This window comes from Melanotaenia boesemani, chromosome 21 (genome assembly GCF_017639745.1).
Source record: "Melanotaenia boesemani isolate fMelBoe1 chromosome 21, fMelBoe1.pri, whole genome shotgun sequence".
Classification (NCBI taxonomy): Eukaryota; Metazoa; Chordata; class Actinopteri; order Atheriniformes; family Melanotaeniidae; genus Melanotaenia; species Melanotaenia boesemani.
Genome location: NC_055702.1, coordinates 25790763 through 25813892, shown reverse-complemented (window position 1 = coordinate 25813892; position 23130 = coordinate 25790763). Strand labels below are relative to the sequence as shown.

The 23130-nt window shown below is 42.4% G+C and overlaps 1 protein-coding gene across 6 annotated transcripts in view; it reads left to right on the top strand.

Moving 5' to 3' along the window:
- Positions 1-21149, top strand: part of LOC121632586 (signal transducer and activator of transcription 5B-like) — a 36362-nt gene extending 15213 nt beyond the window's left edge. For 5 of the 6 annotated variants that reach the window (XM_041974202.1, XM_041974203.1, XM_041974201.1 and 2 more), the window contains 10 exons: positions 1806-1893; positions 1991-2113; positions 2197-2289; positions 4105-4311; positions 5612-5706; positions 5800-5942; positions 7040-7195; positions 7279-7330; positions 9878-9985; positions 13455-17002. In XM_041974202.1, coding sequence (XP_041830136.1) covers positions 1806-1893; positions 1991-2113; positions 2197-2289; positions 4105-4311; positions 5612-5706; positions 5800-5942; positions 7040-7195; positions 7279-7330; positions 9878-9985; positions 13455-13578 — 1189 coding nt within the window. In that variant the 3' untranslated portion in view covers positions 13579-17002. Of the gene's footprint in view, positions 1-1805; positions 1894-1990; positions 2114-2196; positions 2290-4104; positions 4312-5611; positions 5707-5799; positions 5943-7039; positions 7196-7278; positions 7331-9877; positions 9986-13454; positions 17003-20083 lie in introns of those variants that run through there. The other variant, XM_041974206.1, reaches the window with a different exon arrangement.
- The last annotated feature ends 1981 nt before the right edge of the window (positions 21150-23130 follow it).

The following is a 23130-nucleotide window of genomic DNA, read 5'->3' as shown; positions in this document are numbered from 1 at the left end:
CAGGCTCATCCAGGCAAATTATGAACCTGTATCCTTGGACATTAAAAGCATACAGATGGAACCTGGTCCCTTTCCTGGGCATTAGCTCTAGAGTAAGTGCAGTAAAAATAATTTACTCCCCAAACTACTATACCTATATAGAATTTGCCTGTTGAGGTGAACGAAGACCAATTTAAGGAGTGGGACACATCTCCTGATGGGTCGTGGTTAGTGCCTTGCGAGGCAGCTTCCGCCATCAGTGTGAATTTGACGCATATGTAAAGCACTTTGGGTAAAAGCGCTATATAAATACAGACCATTTACTATTTAGCCTCTACCATTGTCTAACTTAACCCTTCTCAGGAGGATTCAGTCCAAACTGGAAAGGAAATTGGAGAAGGGAGGGATGGGGTGGAGCATCCTTAGTTGGCCATTAACTCGCAGCAGGCGCCAGAGAAGATCTTCTGAAAGCCTGAAGTTTTCTTTGTAATCCAACAAAGTTCTTAATGTTAATAATTTTTCTATAAAACACTTAGTTTTGTCACAAGCCTGTCTGACATGTTTCAATGGTAGTCGTCTGTCTTCAACATAGGTGTCACTGGATGGTGTTTGACGTGTACAGATCAGCTGATGTTCATTAAGGTGGTGTCAACATGTCAGTCTGACACAGGCCGACACCACCCAAGCTGACGTACACATCCCGAGAGGAACTCTGTGTCCGATTTTCCTCTTGAAGAATCCTCTCTAGGATTTGGCCTGATATTAAAGTCATTGCTGCATATTAAAAACACATAAATTTGTTTTCTTTGTAGTTTTGCTCACACATATTGAGTGTGTTCCTCTTTGAGCGGCTTTTCGGTTTTGCATCATTGTTTCTGGAGGTTTGTAGATCGAAATATGGTAGCCTCTCTGTGACAAATCATCCATCGCCACCTCTGTGTTGTCATAGGTCACAGTGCCATACTTATGTCTCACCCATAGCCTAGCTGGGAAAAGGGATTGAAATTGGATGTGGTTCTCTTTCAGCACCCTTAGGATCTGAGCATACTCCCTTTGTATTTTGAGGATAAGAGGAGGATAGTCATGATCCATAGTTATCTTGTTTCCTTGCCAAGTAAACCCCTTGCTCTGCCAAGCCTTTGGGAGCACTCTTCCTTTTTAAAGCTGAGGAACTTGACAGTAATGGATGGTGGCGGAGCGTCTACTGGTGGCTGTGGCCCCGTTGAGCATTGAGCTCTTTCAATCTACAACTCGAGTGCATGTCCTTCCAATTTTAGTCCCTTTTTAAACATATTTTCCACAAACAAAATTATTGATGTTGACGAATCTTCAGATCCCTCTTGCACTCGTAAATCCTTACATTCTCACACCTGGACCAGCTCTCTTAAGTTTGTTAGCTTTTCCTTTCACTTCACATGTAGCTTTAGCATCTCTGTAAGGACTTCTTCAACATTTTCAACATCTCCTCTGTATTCTTGATGCATTCATCTGCTTCTGCCAGTCTGGTGTCTGCCTTCAAAATTTCTTCAATTGTCTGTAGTTTTTCTTTGATTTCCTGGCGAAAAACTCTCAATTTACTTAGAATCAATTCTGTATTAGCCATTTGTCCTCTGCTAGCTAGCATTAGCCCTAGCTATATTTACTGTACGTGTCCTGAGAGAGGTCAAACCCCCCTTCTTTAAATATTTTGGTTAGGCTGGTTTTCTCGTTCTATATGGGGGTGTTTTCTTAAATTACTCGGGTTCAGTTGGGAGCTCCCTTACCATACGGCCATGTTGACAGTGTTCTGACTGGAAGCCGAGCTAACCTTTTTTCTGTTTTGGTAGTGAAAGCAGTGGGGAGATCCTCAACAACAACTGTGTGATGGAGTACCATCAGGCCACCAGTACCCTCAGTGCACACTTCAGAAACATGGTGAGCTCTGCTGCTGTCTCAGGAGTCCACATGTTGGACCACAGCTGGATTCTTCTTTGATTTGACCCGACAGGGATGTTAAACTGTGTGTTTGCAGTCACTGAAGAGAATCAAGCGCTCGGACCGCCGAGGAGCAGAGTTCGTGACGGAGGAGAAGTTCACCATCCTGTTTGAGTCTCAGTTCAGTGTTGGGGGCAACGAGCTGGTTTTCCATGTTAAGGTACATCAGAGATGTTTGAGAATGACCGCTGTTGTTTTTAAATGGATCAGTGGGAATGATCTACTGGGGTCTCCTGTCTCTAGACCCTGTCCCTGCCTGTGGTGGTGATCGTCCACGGCAGTCAGGACAATAACGCCACCGCTACTGTCCTCTGGGACAACGCTTTTGCTGAGCCGGTAAGTTGAAGGTGATTTTTATTTTCTTCCATTCCAGGAACAGACCAGGAGGTATTACTGGGGGGGAAGGGGGTCTGGATATCTTACCCTTTAGACTTAGACTTAACTTTATTGTCATTATACAAGTGCGGTACACAAGTACAATGAAATGTCTTCCAGTACAACCCATCTAAGAGTAGACAGCAACCAGATGTAAACACAAAATGATCAGGCAGACTGAGGCAGCAGCCGCAGGGGCAGCGCACCTGTTTCATAGATCGAAAAGGATAACATTAGGAATAGAATGGGCAGGAGAACTTGATAACCAGCCATCCAAGGCCAGTACAGGGAGCCAGATTAAGATAACAGCATATGTTTTGGTTCAGACCAGAGCTCGTTTTGTCTGCATTGAGTCTCTCAGTGGTCTCACTGGCGACTATAATTCATCTGAATTTTGGGTCAGTTTCCACCCAGCCGAGCCGACAACTTCTCCAAGTTGATGTCCACCCTGCGTGTGAGCTCCAGAACTGCAACCAGCTTGCCATTCTGAGCTAGAATAGCATCCAGTTCATGATTAAGCTCCTGCAACGCCGAAGTCTGATTGCTCACAGCTCGACACACACCAGCCCAGAAAACCGGCAGCTTGCCAGTGGCTGCCGACAGTGTCCAAATTTTGCAGTTGCTGCCGACAGTGTCCGAATTTTGCAGTTGCTGCTGACAGTGTCCGAATTTTGCGATACACCAGGAAACCACCCGCTCCAAACTGCAGAAACCCAGTTATCATGAATCCAAATATATAGTAATCAACGGAAGGAATCGACAGACTTTACCTTCCACACCCCCCAGGAGTCCATCACGTATCCAGCCGCAAACGTTCCGCCAGGACAAGCGGGCTCCCCTACACCCGTTTTTGGTTCGAATAAATTTGGCCAATTGCATTTAGAGACCAGCTAATCAGATGTAATGTAAATCCAAAATGATCCATTTCACTATAAAAAGATCACCATCACTACTATGTTGCTAAGAGACCTCTATTTAGACCTGGACATGATGATGAAGCCACTTCTTGTCAAACTTTTCACCAATCAGAGAGCTTAGATTGACGGTAATGTCCAATCAGGAGCAGCCAAAGATCAACCAGTGAGCAGAAAGTTCTATGTGTGTCTGAAAAGAACAAAAGTAATGCTCCTCTATGGCTGGAATAAAGCCAAGAAGACGTTTCTGATACACGGTGGTGCCACAAAGCAGCTGAGCTGGAGTTGGTTTAGTGAGGATAGCAGGTAAATAGTAGCAGGAATAACTGGAAATGAGGAAAAAAATGGAAACAGTTGAGTAGTGCTATATCTATTGATACATTCATTTTACATTATTTTAGCCTCATAATCTGGGAACTGAGGCTCTACTGGAAACATGTCTGCATGCTGACTGGGAGTAAAAGCTTCAGCTTCTACATGTTGGTTTATATAGAAAAAAATAAAACGAGCGCGAAATTAGCAAAAATGGCCTGGAGCTTTACATGTTAAACCCCTGATAATAAGGACCAGGTGATTTTTATTTAGCCCTGATCTGTTAAGCTTTAGTAATGGAAGAAGTTACCCCTGTTTCACATGATGGGGTGTACGAGCTCCTCTTTCAGCTGCATCCTGAACCAGCAGTGTGAGGGTTTTTGGTCCCAGGAGAATTATTTATTATAAAGAAATGAATGACCATTTTTATGTTTTATCTTGGAAATAATTCCGTGTGTTAGAAATGAAAGCACCTGACTCCGGAACATCTGGAATCAGTGAAGCTTTGTTCAAACCTCAGACTTTATTCTCACTGTTTTTCCCATATCAGGGCAGAGTCCCATTCACCGTCCCAGACAAAGTTCTGTGGCCTCAGCTCTGTGACGCCCTGGATATGAAGCACAAGGCAGAGATGCACAGTGGGCGGGGCCTGACGGAGGACAACCTGGTCTTCCTGGCTCAGAAGGCTTTTACCAGCAGCAGCAACAACCCTGAGGACTACCACAACATGACCATGTCCTGGGCCCAGTTCAACCGGGTGAGACCAGCACAGCTCCTCTGATCCCAGCTAACACATTTCTACACATCATTCCCCTAAGAGTAGGCTTCTGTCTCCATGTTACTTTAACCCAGTGGTTCCCAAACTTTTCCTGCAGGGCCCCCTTTTCATCAACAAAAATAATATCAACCCCCCTCGATCCAGCTATCACACGCACCTTGATGCTTACAAGGAAAGAACGAAGAAATGTGCCACGACATAGTCTTCAGTTTATTGGCTACTACCTTGTTAACTACAGTTAAAACCATGTCACTGGCAGAGAGGATGATAAATCCCTCTGCCACAGTGTGAGGCATTTAAACCAGGAAACTGCAAACTACACGTTAGTTGAGCTTTCAGTAGGTGCGTTTCCATTACCCTAGAATTGCGCAAAAGCTAAATATCGCAATATAAAAAAACACCTACATTTAGAAAAAACTCTCAAATATCGCTAAAAGGTTTTTATGCTCTAAGTGGTGGTTTTAAAGACATGTCGATATAAAAGTATATCACAAATGTGTAATGGAAACACTTTTCCCGCATTTACGCTTCACCAGACGTGATGTAGCGGGTCACGTGGCCAGTTCATTTCAGATGGCGCATTCTGAGTAGATGCAGTAGGAGACGGAAATCTTTTTACAAATAGTTAAAGAAAAAAATAGAATCGTCATCCTTGATAGCAAACAATGGCAAAATGCAAGAGTTTTACAAAGATTTAGAAATCTCTATCCTCCTCAAAGTGGAGTCTCGCGCGACGAGATTTTACCAGAACAAGGGTTAATGCCCTAAACACCATTCAATGGAAACACCTGCAGATTGCAACTGCACTTTATCGAAATGTTAGAAATATTGCTTTTATTTTGTGAAATACTGTAATGGAAACGGAGCTAGTGAGGCGGATGCTGCTTTAGTTAAACAACTCTATTTACGAAAGTTAAGTCATTTATTTCTAATCAACAGGCTTTTCTTTGTGTTCAGGATGAGGCGTACCCCTGTACTGTTAGAACTTGTTTGGCTTCACTGTTAGATGCTGATATTCTGATACCCCCCCCCCCAAAAACACGCACGCACACACACACACACACAGAGGGGCTGATAACTGAAGGTTCTGCTGCCTGAAGCCAAACTGGGAGCTCCTGTCTGTCAGTCCTGCTGTTGAGAACATCAAGTGGTGAACTTATAGGATGGTTGATCAGACTAAAACAAAGTCTGTCAAACAGAACGTCTGCAGTTTGAAAATAATAAAATCTTGGGTGAATATAATCTGCAGCAGGTGAACTTGTGTGTCTGATGTTTCCAGGAGAGCTTGCCTGGACGCAGCTTCACCTTTTGGCAGTGGTTTGATGGAGTCGTGGAGCTCATGAAGAAACACCTAAAGCCTCACTGGAATGATGGGTAATGGGTCATGTGACATGCCTGGATCAGATGGGAGGGATCGGGTCTGCGGTCAGCTGTGATTAACGAGTGTGTGTTGGTGTGTGTGTTCAGGGCCATTCTTGGTTTTGTGAACAAGCAGCAGGCTCAGGACCTCCTCCTTTCCAAACCCAACGGGACCTTCCTTCTGAGATTCAGTGACTCTGAGATTGGTGGCATCACCATCGCCTGGGTGGCTGAAAATCCCAACAAACAAGGTAAAACTGGTCCTGATCCACAGATGGACCCTGACCATATTCAGATTTTTACAGATGTTCACATAACGTTCGTGTGTACGCATCCCTCTGGAAGCAATTCCACCGTCTTTCTTTCCTTCCTTGATCAAAAATAAAACATTGGCCATGTTTACACGAGTTTTAATTGCCCTTTAATTAAGAATAAAAACTAAATCCTCTTTAAAATGATCTTGTAAAAACCTAATTCCAAATGAAAATTGCCATTCAGAATTTAACTTAAATCCGAAGTAAGTGGCTGGTTTATTCTGATTTTAAATCAGAATTTAATAATTCCTAAATGATAACGTTTATTCTGCTTTAAATTAATGCCGGTTGTTCCCTTGTCCTGTCGCCATGACGATACAGTCCTCTACCTTCCATCTCCTCCTCAGCTGACCACAGTGAAGCAGGATGCTGGTGTCGAGCTGCTGCTTCAAAACTAGAATCACCATCAGAGCAAAAACGGTTCTTATTATCTGGTCTTCCATGTTGAAGATGCAACAAAAAGAAGCAGGAACTGGAGTTTTCATTGAACGACAGACACTCAGATCGATGAGAGGCCCATCTGTTTTTACAACACAGCCAGAAAACCTATGTTGAACACATGCTAGCCAACAATGCTGAAACTGGCTTCCTGTCCAGGACGCTTCTTTATATACCCCATCACCTCCTGGGAACAGTTGTTTCATGCACTGGTGCAGGACTCCAGCGTCGGGTTTCACGTTGACCGTTGATACAGTTTTACAACTGTATTCATTCCCAGAGGTTGACCTTAAAATAACAGTGCCCTGTGAAAACAGTTCTGGTCACAATCATTAAATTACTAGCCGTGTCCCTCACAGATGGTCACAATATCATCAAATACAAGGTTTTTCCATCAGGTTTGTTTTCTTCGGTTAGAGGTAAATACGTCACTTCCGTCCCCAGATCTAAAGTGGAATTAAATACAGGTGATTAAACGTGTTTTTCATGTAAGCCTAAATTCAGAATGACTATTTCCATGCAAATGCGAAGGAGAATACTTTATTCAGAATTAAATAATTTGGAATTGCGTAACCATGGCTACTGATGTGTTCCAGGTGAGAGGCTGGTCTGGAACCTGTTGCCGTACACAACGAAGGACTTCTCTATCCGCTCTCTGGCTGACCGCATCAGTGACCTGAATCACCTCCTGTTCCTGTATCCCGACCGGCCTAAAGACGAGGTCTTCGCCAAGTACTACACCCCCCCACTCTGTACGTATCAACACCTTATTGTTCTTGTCATTACTTCTGGAGAAGATGCTGCACAGATGAACTGAGGCCTGTCTCTTTTACAGCCAAAGCAGTGGATGGATATGTGAAGCCAGAGATCAAACAAGTTGTTCCAGAGTAAGTCCTGCCTCTTCTCTAACTCACTTTGGAAGTTTGCAGACGTAAACATATTGAATTTGGTTTTGGTTATTTTCCAGGGGCCTCACGTACGAACGCAGTGTACCTTATACCATGCCTTAATAAAATCCCACAACCTAAACAAAAACTGATCAGTTTTCTCCGTTTATGTCATGTGGAGACGTTAACACACATAAGTGAGTACTGGCTGCAGAGCGCACACATATTTACACACGACATGAAATGCTCTTATTGTCACTGAGAACACACACACACTGTTACATGATCATATCGCATTTTTTTTTTTAAATGGCGCTGCAGGAAACTGCTGCCTTACCAGTGTCTCTTACGCACCCGAGTGCTTCTTTCTTTCTTTCTTTCTTTCTTTCTTATCGTTTTATTCCTTATTTTATATATATATATATATATCCTATTTTTTGATTCTATTGAATATTTTTTAACTCTAGCATTTATTTACCCAAATTTCCCTGAGGGCTCTCCGAAGGGATTAATAAAGTATTTCTATTCTATATCGAACAAAACACTTAAAGGGACATTGCCTAACATTTTCTGTTTACTGGCCTAAATCGATGTCTGCATGTATCTGTGTGTTATCATTGGTGTATTATGACCTCCCCTAATGATCTGACACATTTTTGTTAGCAAAGACTTTTAGATTTGTTCATACATATGACCGGTAAGTTGGTGGGGTAAAAGCCGGTACTGTGTGGAGGCCAGTTTGTGAGACCCATTCTTCTACTTCTTAACACAGAGGAACATATCTTGACAGTTCATTTCCGTCCACCAGATGTTTTCCCCCTGACCAGTTATGATCCAGAGGAACTTCTTCACCTGAGTGTGTTAAGTTTGACATACAGTTACTGTGTTACTGGGTAAAACTTATGTATTCTTTAAGATTATAATAACGGTGCTTCAACTAGGCTTAAAAATAAAATAAGAATAAACAGAAAAACAGAGTGAGCATTAATTGATGCTTCATCTTCTGACTCAGCATATTCTATGAGTGGAAATGCTTCAGATGCACTGTTGCCTGATCAGCAAAACATAATGAAACTAAATTCTTCAGTCAGCATTTTCTTTGTTTTTTAGTTTAATTTTATTAAGTGTAATTTGTTTTTTTTATTATGTTTTAATTTAAAATTAACTTTTTAAATATAACACTGGATCCTCATTGAGAAAAGTAAACCTACGTTACGGTCCCCAAATGTCCCCAATAATACCACAAAAAGTCATCAGTTGCTTAAAAAAAGTCTCTAGAGGGGAGTGAAAACCAACAGGACGAAGTCACTAAGTTGGCGACACTGAGCCAAATCACTTCCGTACCACCGAGTTATTCTTTCCACTCTTATCAACTGTGTCTTCTGCTTTCTCTTTGTTTGTGGAACCTTGTTCAGTCACGTTTGCATTACGGACATGAGCACTGGTTTTGTAGCTAAAACTAGCCACGTTGGAGCTTAGCTTAGCCTAGCCTTCTACCTCGCGCTGAGAACAGCCAACTGCTGCTGGGCTTGGTCGGGCTCATGTCTGTGGTGTATGTACGGCTCTATGTGTTCGGCTTGAATCACTGACCGGCTTTAACGCCAGTCAGTGAAACGCTGTAATCATAAACTGTATGTATGTCGAAATATCGGAAATGTGTTCAAAACTCATTGCACCGTTATTGAATAAAAGTACATTTTGCGATATATATTGATATTGAATTATTGTCCAGTCCTTGGTCCATCTGTGGATCAGGACCACATTTTGCCATACCGCTCAGTCCAGCTTTACGTTAGAATGCCATACACGATTCTAACGTTAGATGGCAGTAATTCGTACACAATCTCCCTTTAATAGAAGTTTATAAATATAGGATTTCTATGAGGCAGTCTTGTTTCATCTTAACTCCCTCATCCTGTTCCCAGCGTCTCTCTGGTATTCCAGCAGAACTGTTGTATTTAAGTAAATTTAAACATATTTAAACTCCATTAGGCTACTAAACACACTCAAAGCATGCTGGGAAGCTCCGCCAACCTACCTTTAACACGTTACAAGTGTGTGTACACTATTCTATCTTTCCTCCACTGATTCATCCACATCAGCTTCATATTCTGTTAAATAATTCTTCTTTTTTGATGTTTCTGGTGTGTTTCTCATTGTTATTTCGGCTAAAGGTGAAAGCATACCGTCTATTTGTCATTTGCATATTTATTAATGGGAGGAGATGAAGTGTCCAATTTCATATCAGTTTGGATGTATCAAGGAAAGACGTACAAGTGTACACACAGATTCATACATCATTTTGGTCATAAAGCATTTTTTAGTATGATGCTACACAATCTTTCGCACATGAGGCCCCAGGTTTGGACAAGTTTGAGTGGAAAAACCTTTGTGTTTCCAGAACATTGCCTCCCTTTGGTTTTTCTGAAAGATAAAGCGATGATGTCCCCACTGTTACCACAGTTCAGTCAGCTGAATGATGATGATGATGGCTGTGGACAGGATGTGAAGGACTGCAGTAATTCTGTTGCTGTGTGTCTCCGGCAGGTTCACCACCCCAAATCCGGAACCCAGTGGGGGAGCTCCTACCTTCATGGACCAAACACCTTCTCCTTCTGTGAGCCACTCCAACAACTTCACCGTCTACCCGTCAATGTAAGGATGACACTTTATCCACCCTCATCTCTCAAACTAAAGGTTTTATTCAGTGTTTTCAATAAGGATTTTCCACAGCTTCCTCCTTTACAATTAATGAAGATAAAAGTAAAAAATAATATAAAACAAAACACTTGTGTTTCAATAAATCCACTGCTGAGGATGTCACTGCTTCAATGTTTAAAACTTCACATCTCATTTAGCGAAAAGGAGCTGAGAACAAACATGATGTGAAACTTTAGTTAACATATCCATGCAGATAAAATCTTTCAATACAGTTAGAAAAAAGCAATCACTTGACAGTAAAGAGGAAACAGTGAGATCAGGAGGAACACCGTCAACCTCCATCAGCTGGAGATGGAATGGAACAGAGGCGGTAATGAATGCGGTAACGGAACGGAAGTGGTAATGAATGCGGTAACAGGAGTGGTAACGGAATGGAGGCAGTAATGAATCCGGTAACGGATCTGGTAATGGAGGCGGTAACAGAGGTGGTAATAAATGCGGTAACGGAACAGATGAGGTAATGAATGCGATAACGGAACAGAGGTGGTAATGAATGCGATATCGGAACGGAGGTGGTAATGAATGCGGTAACGGAAGTGGTAACGGAACGGAGGTGGTAATGAATGCGGTAACGGAACGGAGGTGGTAATGACTCCGATATCGGAACGGAGGTGGTAATGAATGCGGTAACGGAAGTGGTAACGGAACGGACGTGGTAATGAATGCGGTAACGGAACAGAGGTGGTAATAAATGCGGTAATGGAACAGATGAGGTAATGAATGCGATAACGGAACAGATGAGGTAATGAATGCAATATCGGAACGGAGGTGGTAACGGAACGGAGGTGGTAATGAATGCGGTAACGGAACGGAGGTGGTAATGAATGCGATAACGGAACAGAGGTGGTAATGAATGCGGTAACGGAACAGAGGTGGTAACGGAGGAGGTAACGGAACAGAGGTGTTAATGAATGCGATAACGGAAGTGGTAACGGAACGGAGGTGGTAATGCATGCGGTAACGGAACGGAGGTGGTAATGAATGCGGTAACGGAACGGAGGTGGTAATGACTCCGATATCGGAATGGAGGTGGTAATGAATGCGGTAACGGAAGTGGTAACGGAACGGACGTGGTAATGAATGCTGTAACGGAACAGATGAGGTAATGAATGCGATATCGGAACGGAGGTGGTAATGAATGCGGTAACGGAAGTGGTAACGGAACGGAGGTGGTAATGAATGCGGTAACGGAACGGAGGTGGTAATGAATGCGATAACGGAACAGAGGTGGTAATGAATGCGGTAACGGAACAGAGGTGGTAACGGAGGAGGTAACGGAACAGAGGTGTTAATGAATGCGATAACGGAAGTGGTAACGGAACAGAGGTGGTAATGAATGCGATAACGGAAGTGGTAACGGAGCGGAGGTGGTAATGAATGCGGTAATGGAACAGAGGTGATAATGAATGTGGTAACGGAAGGGAGGTGGTAATGAATGCGGTAACGGAACAGAGGTGATAATGAATGTGATAATGGAACGGAGGTGGTAATGAATGCGATAACGCAAGTGGTAACGGAACGGAGGTGGTAACGGAGGAGGTAACGGAACGGAAGTGTTAATGAATGCGATAACGGAAGTGGTAACGGAACGGAGGTGGTAATGCATGCGGTAACGGAACAGAGGTGGTAACGGAGGAAGTAATTAAACGGAGGTGGTAATGAATGCGATAACGGAAGTGGTAACGGAACGGAGGTGGTAATGAATGCGGTAACGGATCAGAGGTGGTAACAGAGGAGGTAACGGAACGGAGGTGTTAATGAATGCGATAACGGAAGTGGTAACGGAACGGAGGTGGTAACGGAGGAGGTAACGGAACGCAGATGGTAATGAATGCGGTAACAGAGGCAGTAACGGAACGAAGGTGGTAATGAATGCGGAAACGGAAGTGATAACGGAACGGAGGTGGTAATGCATGCGGTAACGGAACGGAGGTGTTAACGGAGGAGGTAACGGAACGGAGGTGGTAACGGAGGAGGTAATGGAACAGAGGTGTTGATGAATGCGATAACGGAAGTGGTAACGGAACGAAGGTGGTAATGAATGCGATAACGGAAGTGGTAACGGAACAGAGGTGGTAATGAATGCGGTAACGGAACAGAGGTGGTAACGGAGGAGGTAACGGAACGGAGGTGTTAATGAATGCGGAAACGGAAGTGATAACGGAACGGAGGTGGTAATGCATGCGGTAACGGAACTGAGGTGGTAACGGAGGAGGTAACGGAACGGAGGTGGTAATGAATGTGGTAACGGAGGAGGTAATGGAACAGAGGTGGTAATGAATGCGGTAACGGAACAGAGGTGATAATGAATGATTTAACGGAAGTGGTAATGGAACTGGGGTGGTAATGACTGCAGTAACGGAACAGAGGTGGTAACGGAGGAGGTAATGGAACAGATGTGGTAATGAATGCGGTCACGGAACAGAGGTGGTAACAGAGGAGGTCACAGAATGGAGGTGGTAATGAATGCGGTAACCGAAGTGGTAACGGAACGGAGGTGTTAATGACTGCAGTAACAGAAGTGGTAACGGAACAGAGGTGGTAATGAATGCGGTAACAGGCAGTAACGGAACGGAGGTGGTAATGAATGTGGTAACAGAGGCAGTAACGAAGGTGGTAACTGAATGCAGTAACGGAAGTGGTAACGGAACGCAGATGGTAATGAATGCGGAAACGGAAGTGATAACGGAATGGATGTGGTAATGAATGCGGTAACGGAGACAGTAACGGAATGGAGGTGGTAATGAATGCGGAAACGGAAGTGATAACGGAATGGATGTGGGAATGAATGCGATAACGGAATGGATGTGGTAATGAATGCGGTAACGGAATATATGTGGTAATGAATGCGGTAACGGAGACAGTAACGGAATGGATGTGGTAACGAATGCGGTGACGGAATGGAGGTGGTAATGAATGCGGTAACGGAGGCAGTAACGGAATGGAGGTGGTAATGAATGCGGTAACGGAGGCAGTAACGGAATGGAGGTGGTAATTAATGCGGTAACAGAGGCAGTAACGGAATGGATGTGGTAATGAATGCGGTAATGGAGGCAGTAACGGAATGGAGGTGGTAATGAATGTGGTTACGGAGGCAGTAACGGAAAGAAGGTGGTAATGAATGTGTTAATGGAGGCAGTATTGGAACAAATACAATAAAGCGGTTGTAACGGAATGGAGGCAGTAACAGAGAGGTTGTAGCTGAGATAGGTCAAACCGATCCAAACCTTTTTATTTATTTTTTTTTAAACCTTGCATAGGCTGGGTGTCTACTTCTGCCAGCGGGTAGCTCCCCTTCTGGGGGAAGTTCCCTTCATTCCAGTCTTACATCACATGCACCATACCATTCATGGTGAAGAATGTGGACCATCATTCAGTTCACGTTCTGTCTCTGTTCTGACAGAGGTGACAGCATGTTGGACCCAGACGGGGACTTTGACCTGGGGGACTCCATGGACGTGGCCCGTCATGTGGAGGAGCTACTTCGCAGGCCCATGGCCAACCAGTGGAACAGCCAGCAGTCCTGAAGCCGCTGCATACATCAAAGAACTAGGCCTGAACCAGGCCAGGTCCGGCAGATCTACTGACCTTGTACCAGGCCAGGTCCAGCAGATCCGCCGGACCTGGACCTTGCCAGGTCTAACAGATCTACTGGCCCTGAATCAGACCAGGTCCAGCAGATCCATCTAATCACCTGCTCTGGTAACAAGTCATAACCCTTCCTCAGAGTCATGGTTCCTGTATGGTTCCTCAGTTGCTGCAGATCCAGGAGCTCACTGGTGGGTTTTATGGGTTCTCAAGGTCTTGCTGACAGAGAGGAGGGGACGATGTACAGAAAATGGACCAGGAATGGACTGTGGTACTGGTTCCAGTTCAGTTTTATTTTAATTGTAGTGTCACATGTTTCGGATGAAACTACCAGGAAGTCTTTACTCAATTCGTCACAGTTTACTGTGTTTGTTAATGCAACACTCACCTTCTCCAGCTGATGATGATGATGATGAAAACACCCTGAAACGAGTCACCATCATCACATCATCATCATCAACATGACAAATCCAGGATTTAGTCCCTTCAGTTCTAGATGCTCAGACTGGTAGAAAGATGTAACCATGGTAACCATGCTCCAGTTTCAGATTAGTAGAAATACGTCAATGAGGTTTTACTCTTTTTTAATGTCAGTGTTTTCTATTTGATAAAAGCTAAATCTGTTAGAAAAAGACTAGATGACTATTATTAAAGCAGCAGTCCGTCCACTCAGATACCCCTCCCCCCCAACAGAACTGGACCTGCAGGTACTCTTCAGCATCAACCAGCAGACCTCAGTAAGTCCCGATCAGACGTTCCCACACTTCCGGTTCGGCAGTTTCTCCTGGGTTTTCTGGAGCTTGCTCGGCTGCAGTAAGAACGTGTGGGAATTGAAATGGATCAGAACCAGGACAAAGAACCAAGCAGCTGAACTTGAAAGATGACTTTAAACCTTTAAAGTGAAGCTTTAAAGCCTCTATCTATGAATCAACACCTGCCAATAGATTTCCTGTTAAAATAGACCCAGTAAGTGTCAGTGGCCACTAATGAAGAAAAAGAGGTGTTTCCTACTTCACCAGTCCTAAATGGAGGGCTTCACGGGCCACTGTGGTGCCCAGCTCAGAGAACCAGACTGGGACAGAACGTCTGACTTCCCTTCAGCTTTCTGCCCAGCTAAAGCACTGTCTTCAGCCAGTCCGCCTGGGCTGCCGGGAGAACTTTCAGAGGAAGGTTATCTGACACAGAAAGACATGGGCAGAAGGAAAACTCTGATTTCAGGATGAATTTAATGTTTTCATTCACCTCAAACCAAAATGCTTCTACAACTGGGTACGACCAAATCTCTCCCACACCTCCCAGTCAGGATTGTTCCTCACCTGGCAGGTGACCTGTATACCCTGTTGATGATTTTTACATCCCTATAAAGAAATGAGTATATCTCTGCAACCACAAGGTCTGTTTCTCGACATTTAGTCATTATAAAGGGAGATGTTAACCCTTTAAAGTTTACACTAAGAAAAAAGTTACATTTTTCTTTTTTTTTGTTTTGGACAATAATAAAAAAAATCTGTTTTTTTTTTAGCTAATTGTTAAAATAACAGTTAACAATATAGTAATAATAGTGAAATGTTTCAAATGTGAAACAGTAATTAGGTGGCAAACACTTATTTTTCACTACATAAACCAAGTGATAGAGATGGTTCGGACAGGTTCACTTCCACAAATTCTTCTACCAGAAGCACTCAGGCCAAGTCATAGTAACCTTTTCCTACCAGTGATTGTTGGCATTAGTTTTTGATTTAGAAGCTCTAAGAGTAAAATTATCCCTGCCTCCCCATGAGCACATCATGACCTGGTGGTCACGTGACCATGGTCAGCTTCTCTGTGAAACTGAACCAGCATTGAAGTGTACAACTTGTTCTCATAGTTTTAGTTTTAGGTTTCCTCTATCGGTTTCTGATAGAAAATTATCCATAATGTCATTCAAGTATATTGATCCCCTCAGTGTCGAGGCTACAAAACGAAATGGGGCGGAGCTAGTGGCCGTAGGACTGAACGAATGAGCTTACGTTGATCCACCATCGCGTTGTGAACGAGCTGCTAACAAGAAACAAGGAAAACTTCACAGAATCCACCAACAGACGTTTGTTTACTGTAAGCGGACATTTCAGGCTGATTTTGGCATATAAACAAAAACAATCATAAGATTTAAACAGCAACATTAAAATAAAAGCTTTCCTCACCAGTCACTAAATGATCTGAACAAACTCTCGAAGGACTCCAAGGTGTACCGTTAGCTGTGACACGCTTGGTAGCCGCTAGCCGGTTATCATGTTTCTGGGCTTTTTGTGTCTTTTCGGTGGTTGGAAGAACGAACTCTTGTTGTCTGTGGAACAACCATGTTTATGGCAGCCAACCCCAGCACAAGTTTTCTGCATTTTCAAAGGAAACTACGAAAATTAAAGAAAAATCTGAGGACCGACGCTGAAAATCCAAAGATGTTACGTTTAGTAAGCTTTTCTTTTCAAAGACTGTAACAAAGTTCACCGACGTTCCCGATGTTTGTTCCTGCCCTGCGTCTGTAAACAGTCCCTTCAAAAATTCCTGGATCCTAGTCGGTGATCCAGATCACCACCAAAATCTAACCAGTTGTTCCTAATTCCATTTTGGAGATTTCCTGAAAATCCATAGTATTTTTTTAAGTTGCTAACAGACAGACGTGTGCAGCTGAAAACATCCACGGCCTCTTCCAAACGGTACAACAGGCTGCTGGCGGGTTGAGATGTGTAAATACCAGTATATGTGTTACTGAATGAATCAGGATGGCACGTAGTTCAAATGGAAAAAGTTTCAGGCTAGCCTAAAAAAACTAAAGTTTTAGGATGAGTCAGAGAACAATATGTGAACATTATTACTGCAAAGACCAGCTCTGATTAACTAGAGAGGTTTTGGTACGGTTCAGACGAGGTCTCCATCTGTTCTCAACATCCTCCGATAGGAAGACTTCAGGTTGTAAACAGTCGATCAGCTCCTCTGTTTGTTCCCTCTCTGTGTGTTTATGGTGGTTTGTTCCTTGTGTATCAGCAGCAGACCGAGTTGTTGAATTATTTAGAATAATTTGGTTAATATTTCCCCTGCAGCGCCCGGAGCAATGAGCGTCCCGATAATGTCCGAATTTATGTTTAAAACGTGTCGGATCAATAAAAAAAGAAACGTTCTCAGGAAAGAAAAGCAGCAGAATCAGAGATGCAGACGGAATATTTTTCTAACTCTTCTGGTAGTTTTATAAAAACGTATAATGGTGAATATTTTCTCTTCCCGTCTGTAACCAGCTGCTGAAATCTCCTCACTTCTTAATTCAACTTTGTACTACATTTTACTGGGAGTTTATTTTTGGGACAATAAATGTGTTTTCTAATTGTTCATCTTGTGTTGTAGACCTCTTTGTTCTCGCCTCCTAATGCAGTCTGGACCAGAGCAGCTTTTAACTGAATATTACTGCCTGTTTTTGTTAAATCAGAAACTGCTTTCTGACTTTTATTCTGTATATTCTGTCACATTATTACTTCTGAGGGAACTCGCATGAGAAGTGTGTGGGGATGAGAGGTGGCTCTGGACTTTTTCACGGTACTGGATCACCTCTGGTCTCCTGGGAAGCTGGTACTGGTGTGGAGAAGGTGGAGCAGGTGTGGGTCTGGGCAGCTGATGTTCAGCTGAGCAGCGTCACCACAGGAGGAGGAACTGGTCTAGTCTGGAAAGAACGTTTAATCATTTACAAGAAAACCCTTCATGAAATCACTGATGGAGAACAAGAACCCAGGTTTGTTTTCAGCTCTGCGTCCAGGCTGACGTGGAGTCATAGTGCCATGTTTGCCTTCATCTCCAGCTGTGATGATTTCAGAACCTGGTTTAATTTTGGACCGTTCATAGAGTTAACCAGAATAACTGCTTCATCCACAACCTCAGTTCCAACAACGTCAGGACTGTTAAACATCCCATCAACTCATCTTTTATTCCCAGTAGAAGGTCAACAACATAGCACATGTTTTAACTGAGACGTTTCACCATGTGATGAAAACATGAGCAGATAGTGAATCTGATGCAGCAACAAAAGGCTGGAAAAGTAACTGGTACAAACCAGAAACACCTGGAGGAACATGACTGGGTATAAAAGGAGCATTTCAGAGAGGCAGAGTCTCTCAGATGGAACAATGGACAGAGGTTCACCAATCTGAGACAAACTGGCTCTTAAACTGTGGAACAATTTCAGAAAAATGTTTCTCAGACTTCCATCTACCATCTACAGTACGTGTCAAACTTGGGGCCTGCGGGCCACATCCGGCCCATGAATGAATTATTTTTGGCCCCCTCATATCTAATTACTGTTACAGCTGTCCTGGATGTTTACAACTAGACTTTTGAAAACTAGGTATCTAACAGTTTCTTCTTGTCTCCATTCTAGTTTTCCTTCGCTTTACTAAACCAGATTTCATATGAGCTGTAAGTTGTATTTTACTGATAGAATAAAGCAGACAGGAGCTCCTCCTTAGAACAGACAACTGCATCTCTGTTTCTGGTGAAGTCCATTTTATTGACTAGTCACTCCACTGATGGAAGTGGGGGTTACTGGTGGTCTGGACCTCCTCATGTCCACAACTAGTTCTTTAGTTTTTGCCACATAGCAGATGTTCTGCCTGCACCACATGACCACCACAGTTCTGCACTCCTCTTCATCATCCCTCGGTGATGCATCTAAATTCTGGACCACAGGACTCCGAGGACCTCAGGACTCCTTGTCTTAGAGATAAAGCCAGCCAGTAGAGTGAAACTGCGACTGGCTCATTAAAGCAGTCATGGTTCCAGTTATGTTTCAGATATTATAACAAATGCAGGTTCTAAAACAATTTTTCACTTTTCTTCATGGAATAATTGCCATGATTTCCACAACATAATGACACTAAGAGTTCCAGTTATTTCTTTTTAATTTTTTATTTTTTTTCTTGTCATTATGTTGAAAACTAAAGGCTTTTTTTTTTTTTTTTTTTTTAAACATTTCCACATATCTCTCAGGAAAGAAAGTCTGTCTTCTTTTAGAAAAAGTTTCATGTTTTTCTTTTTTTTTTCTTTATTATAAATAAAAATGTGGTTCTTAAAAAACGACAAATGTCCTCTAAGAGATGTTTATCTAAAATGATAAGGGAAAAATAACTCTGGATTGGAAAGGCTGCAGACCCCTGCACTAAACACAGCAGCAGATTTCTCTTTAAACAGCAACAGTTAACATATTTCTTCATGTATATTAATAAAATCAAATATTTATGAAAAAGAGGGATGAAATGTTCAGGATTTACTAACTAAAAGGTAAAAAGTCAGCAGGATGAATTTAAATCTGTGAAGCTGCTTCCTTCTAAACACAGAAGGAACATTATGTGATGAATATCAGCATCAGGTGAACAGACAGAAAGCAGGATGAGAATCTCACAGCTTCTAGAGGGTGAGGAGAGAGAAATATTCACAATATGCACAATAACTTCCATCCATGCAGCTTCACTGCTTCATTATCCACATTTCTGGCCTATAAATTTTCTAAACTTTTATTCTTAGCTTGACTGTTTAGCTTCACCTCTGCACCTGCAGCCTCTACTACCGGGAGTTAAGGGTTAACATCTCGTTTCCGGGTGTAACGTCAGGTCTGTAAATGTAACCGTAAATATGTTGGTATCCACAAAGTCGAGAATCTCAGCTAAGAGCTCAGTAAAACCATTTCTATCACCAACAAACACAATTGAAACAACAATAATTAAAAGACCAGGTACATAAAGTTCGAAAACATATGTTAACACAGATGATGTTTCCCCATGAACACGAACAAACGACTCCTCTACTGAAAGCTCACATCTCAGATTCCACAGCTGGAAGTTTCATCTCACTACGACCAAGACTGAACCAGAGGCAGAAGAAGGCCCGATTTATGTTTTGCGTTTGTAAAACATAATAAGAAAATGTCTCGCCTTTGCTGTCAGGCCTCAAAACTTCTATCCACCAGGATAAAACCACACTTAGCTAAAAAAAAAATATATATATATAGCTTTGTCTTTTGGGAGCAGTTTCCATCCAAAAATCACAATGTTCTGCCATCTGCATGGGTTCTGAGGTACAAAGAGAAACACTGGTTCTTCTTCTTTCTTAAATTCCAGATAGAAAATGTCTCTTCATTTTAATAAACCCCCTCTCTCCTGATTACATCATCACCACTACAGCAGGACCAGACATGGAGGAAGAGGCCTGGACTGCAGCGTCTGCATGAGATTCCTCTGGTTCAGAGCCAGTAGCAAGAGGTTTAGGAAAAAAACAAACAAAAAACTGTTAACACGCGATAACAAACAAATAACAGCGTTAATTAATAATTATAATAAATAATTAACAGACAGACAGACGGACGGACAAACAGATAGAATTGCATCTGATGCTCTTGTCATAAACTGTTGTTTTGTATCTTCACAGGTTATGCTCTCACAGAGACTGAACGAGCCTCCTCTAAAGGCCTGGGTCATTGTGAGCAGCGCTGGGAAGGTAGAGAGTGGCCTTTGCACCTGCATGGCGGGAGTAGCTGAGACCTGTACACATAGACATTACTGCATCATAGCAGGGCTGTTGGGTCATCAGGCATGGAGAAGTACCACAGACAATACACAGAGCTGCTGCATCACCCCCCGCTAACATACCTGTATGATGACAGCTTAGATGCCAGTGACCTGTCGGTTGTCCTTCAGAATTGTGAGAAGCACAAACATGCTGCAAATGTGGCTGCTGAACAGGCAGCAGCCGTAGAAAGGTACACAAGATAGCAGCATCAGTCATCTGCTTGGTTCACTTACAGTAGCAGCAGAATTACAGCCTTAAACATGCAAGCTGTAGATGCTACAGGTGTGTTACCCACACACACTGACGTCAGTGTCAACTGTCCAGACCAGGTGGAGTATCAGTCATGAGGGGGATGCTAAAAAAGGCCTACGCTGAATCCAGAGCTGCACACCACAGAAACCTGAAAGTTCAGTCATGTGGTTTTATCAACAACAGCAATGTCCCAGAGACTGGCGCTTCCCTGGATGGCCCCACTATGTGGGACTGCTGCAGGAAGGGCTGCCTGGAAATGAAATGCTCCTTCAAGTATTGTTCATGCACCATCCAGCATGCAATGGGCATGAAGGGAAGAGACTTTTGTCTCCAACTGTCTCCAGAAAATGACCTTCATATGAAAAAGGAACCACAGATTCAGACACAGGGTTTGTAACTCAGTCCAATCACTGCGACCCGGTTGTTTGGAAAGAGCAGGACTTTATCGAGGTGCGTCCTTCCAGACAGAGTTCTGGGAAGCTCGTCTCCACAAAGCACAAGACTTTTTGAGAAGGTGTGCCTGCCAGAGCTTCTGATAAAATATTACTTTAAGATGCGGAGCCCAGTTCTGAAAGGGAATATTGAATGTTGTTGCAACGAAAAACACTAAAGCCTCATGGTGCTCAGACACAGGAAGTGCTACATTATACTGTTTGTTATTGTCACTTAATAATTAGAACTTACATAGACACACACACATATATATATATATATATATATATATTCTATGGATTTTTAACTGTAGTTTCTTTAAACTTGACTCAAAAAGGATTATTACTTGAAATATATTTTTAAGAAGCACAACAAGCCGCTCAACTGCATTTTGAGATTTTCATTAAATCATTTCTTTAATTATAAAATTATAATTTTATTTAAATTATAGTTTTAACTATAAATCAGACGACAGGTTTGGTGGAGGGTTTGTCACATAATCACACACATTGTTCAACATGCAGACGTTTCTGTTTCATCCGGTCTGACAGCAACACTAGGACACGTGTTTAGAAGTGTGTAACAAACACTGATGATAATAATAATAATAATAATAATGGATTAGATTTATATAGCGCTTTTCAAAGCACCCAAAGCGCTTTACATTGTGTGAATCACAAAGTGTACATGATAAATGAATGATGTGCTTCCATCCAGTCAACATCAGGTTTGCTAGTTTCGTTTTATCTCAAAAGGTTTATTTTGTGATTTTCTGTCGGTGTGAGAAACATGCAGGAAATGTGTGGAACTCACATTTGAAGGCCGTTTCCTCCATTTTGCCGTCGCACCAGCTGCAAACTTCGCTGTGAGTGTGGAGCGTCTCCACTCGCCCTCCACATTACCTGGTTTGGGACGAAATTGACTGCGGTTCTCATGGTGACATTTTACACTGCGTTTGTGAATTTCTAGTTTTATACAGCTTTGCAGATGCTCACAAACTGGCTGTTTTGGAGGCATCCATTTTTTACGGGTTGATGCAGCTGGAGCGCCGATTACCTGGTAAAGACATCACATATTCTCGGTCACTTGGAATTCCGAGACAACTGGAACGCACCATTACTGTGTAGGGGCGGTTTGGGATAGAGCCAAGTCATCGCTGCACCTGAGGCCACTAGGTCCACAATGGCATTGAACATCTTACATTCACTATTGTGCTATACCTGTTTTTACCACTAGATGTCAGTCATTCTTACACACTGGACTTTTAAAAAAGGTAAATAAATAAATAATAACAATAAATATGGACATTTAACAATGAGAATAAATAAATCATTACACAAAATTATAATTGGCAATTCAAGGCAAGTTTATGTTCATAATTTAGTACATACACTTTAATGTACGTTACATAAAAAATAGGTTTCTGTACGTCTATCTACTACTTTGTCTTGTCTGTTTTGTATACGTCTGCTGTGTTAGAAATAAATTAATAAAAGAAAAAGAAAAATGTATAAATAGAAATATAAACAGTGCATAAACAATTCTAAACATGACATAAAGTGTATAAAGTCATATAAAATGGATAATGATGTAAAACAAGACCTGCCTTCTGCCTTAGATGATACCATTTCTTCCATCCAGTAACCCAGTAAGGGGTCAGGTTGAGGCTCATAGGGCTAATAGAGAAACGGGCCACGTTAAGGTTCATTTAGTAAATCTTGTCGTTTTCTTTACAAAGGTGCACAATCATTTGTGTAACTGAAAGCCACTTTCCCTTTCTTTACTTAAACAGTTAAACAATTTTAATTATTACCAAAAGCACAAACCCAAAAGCATTTCTCAACTTTAATGTTTGTTACTTTTATTTTAGCGTTATCCACTCTGGTCATTTATCATGTTTTACATCTGCCTCATGAAGAAAGGCTCTGCATGATGAAGACATTATGTTCTTTGTATCAGTTACTGAAAGAAAAAAAAACATTTGAACAAGAAATTTATTCCTGCGATTCAGCAGCTTTCGTCTTCCTCTTTTTTTTTCTGGGAATTTCGTACCTCGGTCACTGGACTTCAGGTGTTTACCGGTGAATTTAGTTCCGAAATCTCTTCCTAAAGTCACATGACAGATTCACATGACAGAGCGATCATATGCAGCAGCGTCACAGACAGGGCGCCCTCTCATTGGCTGAGAGTTTCGGCGGTGGCCGCAGCTCAGCCTCTGATTG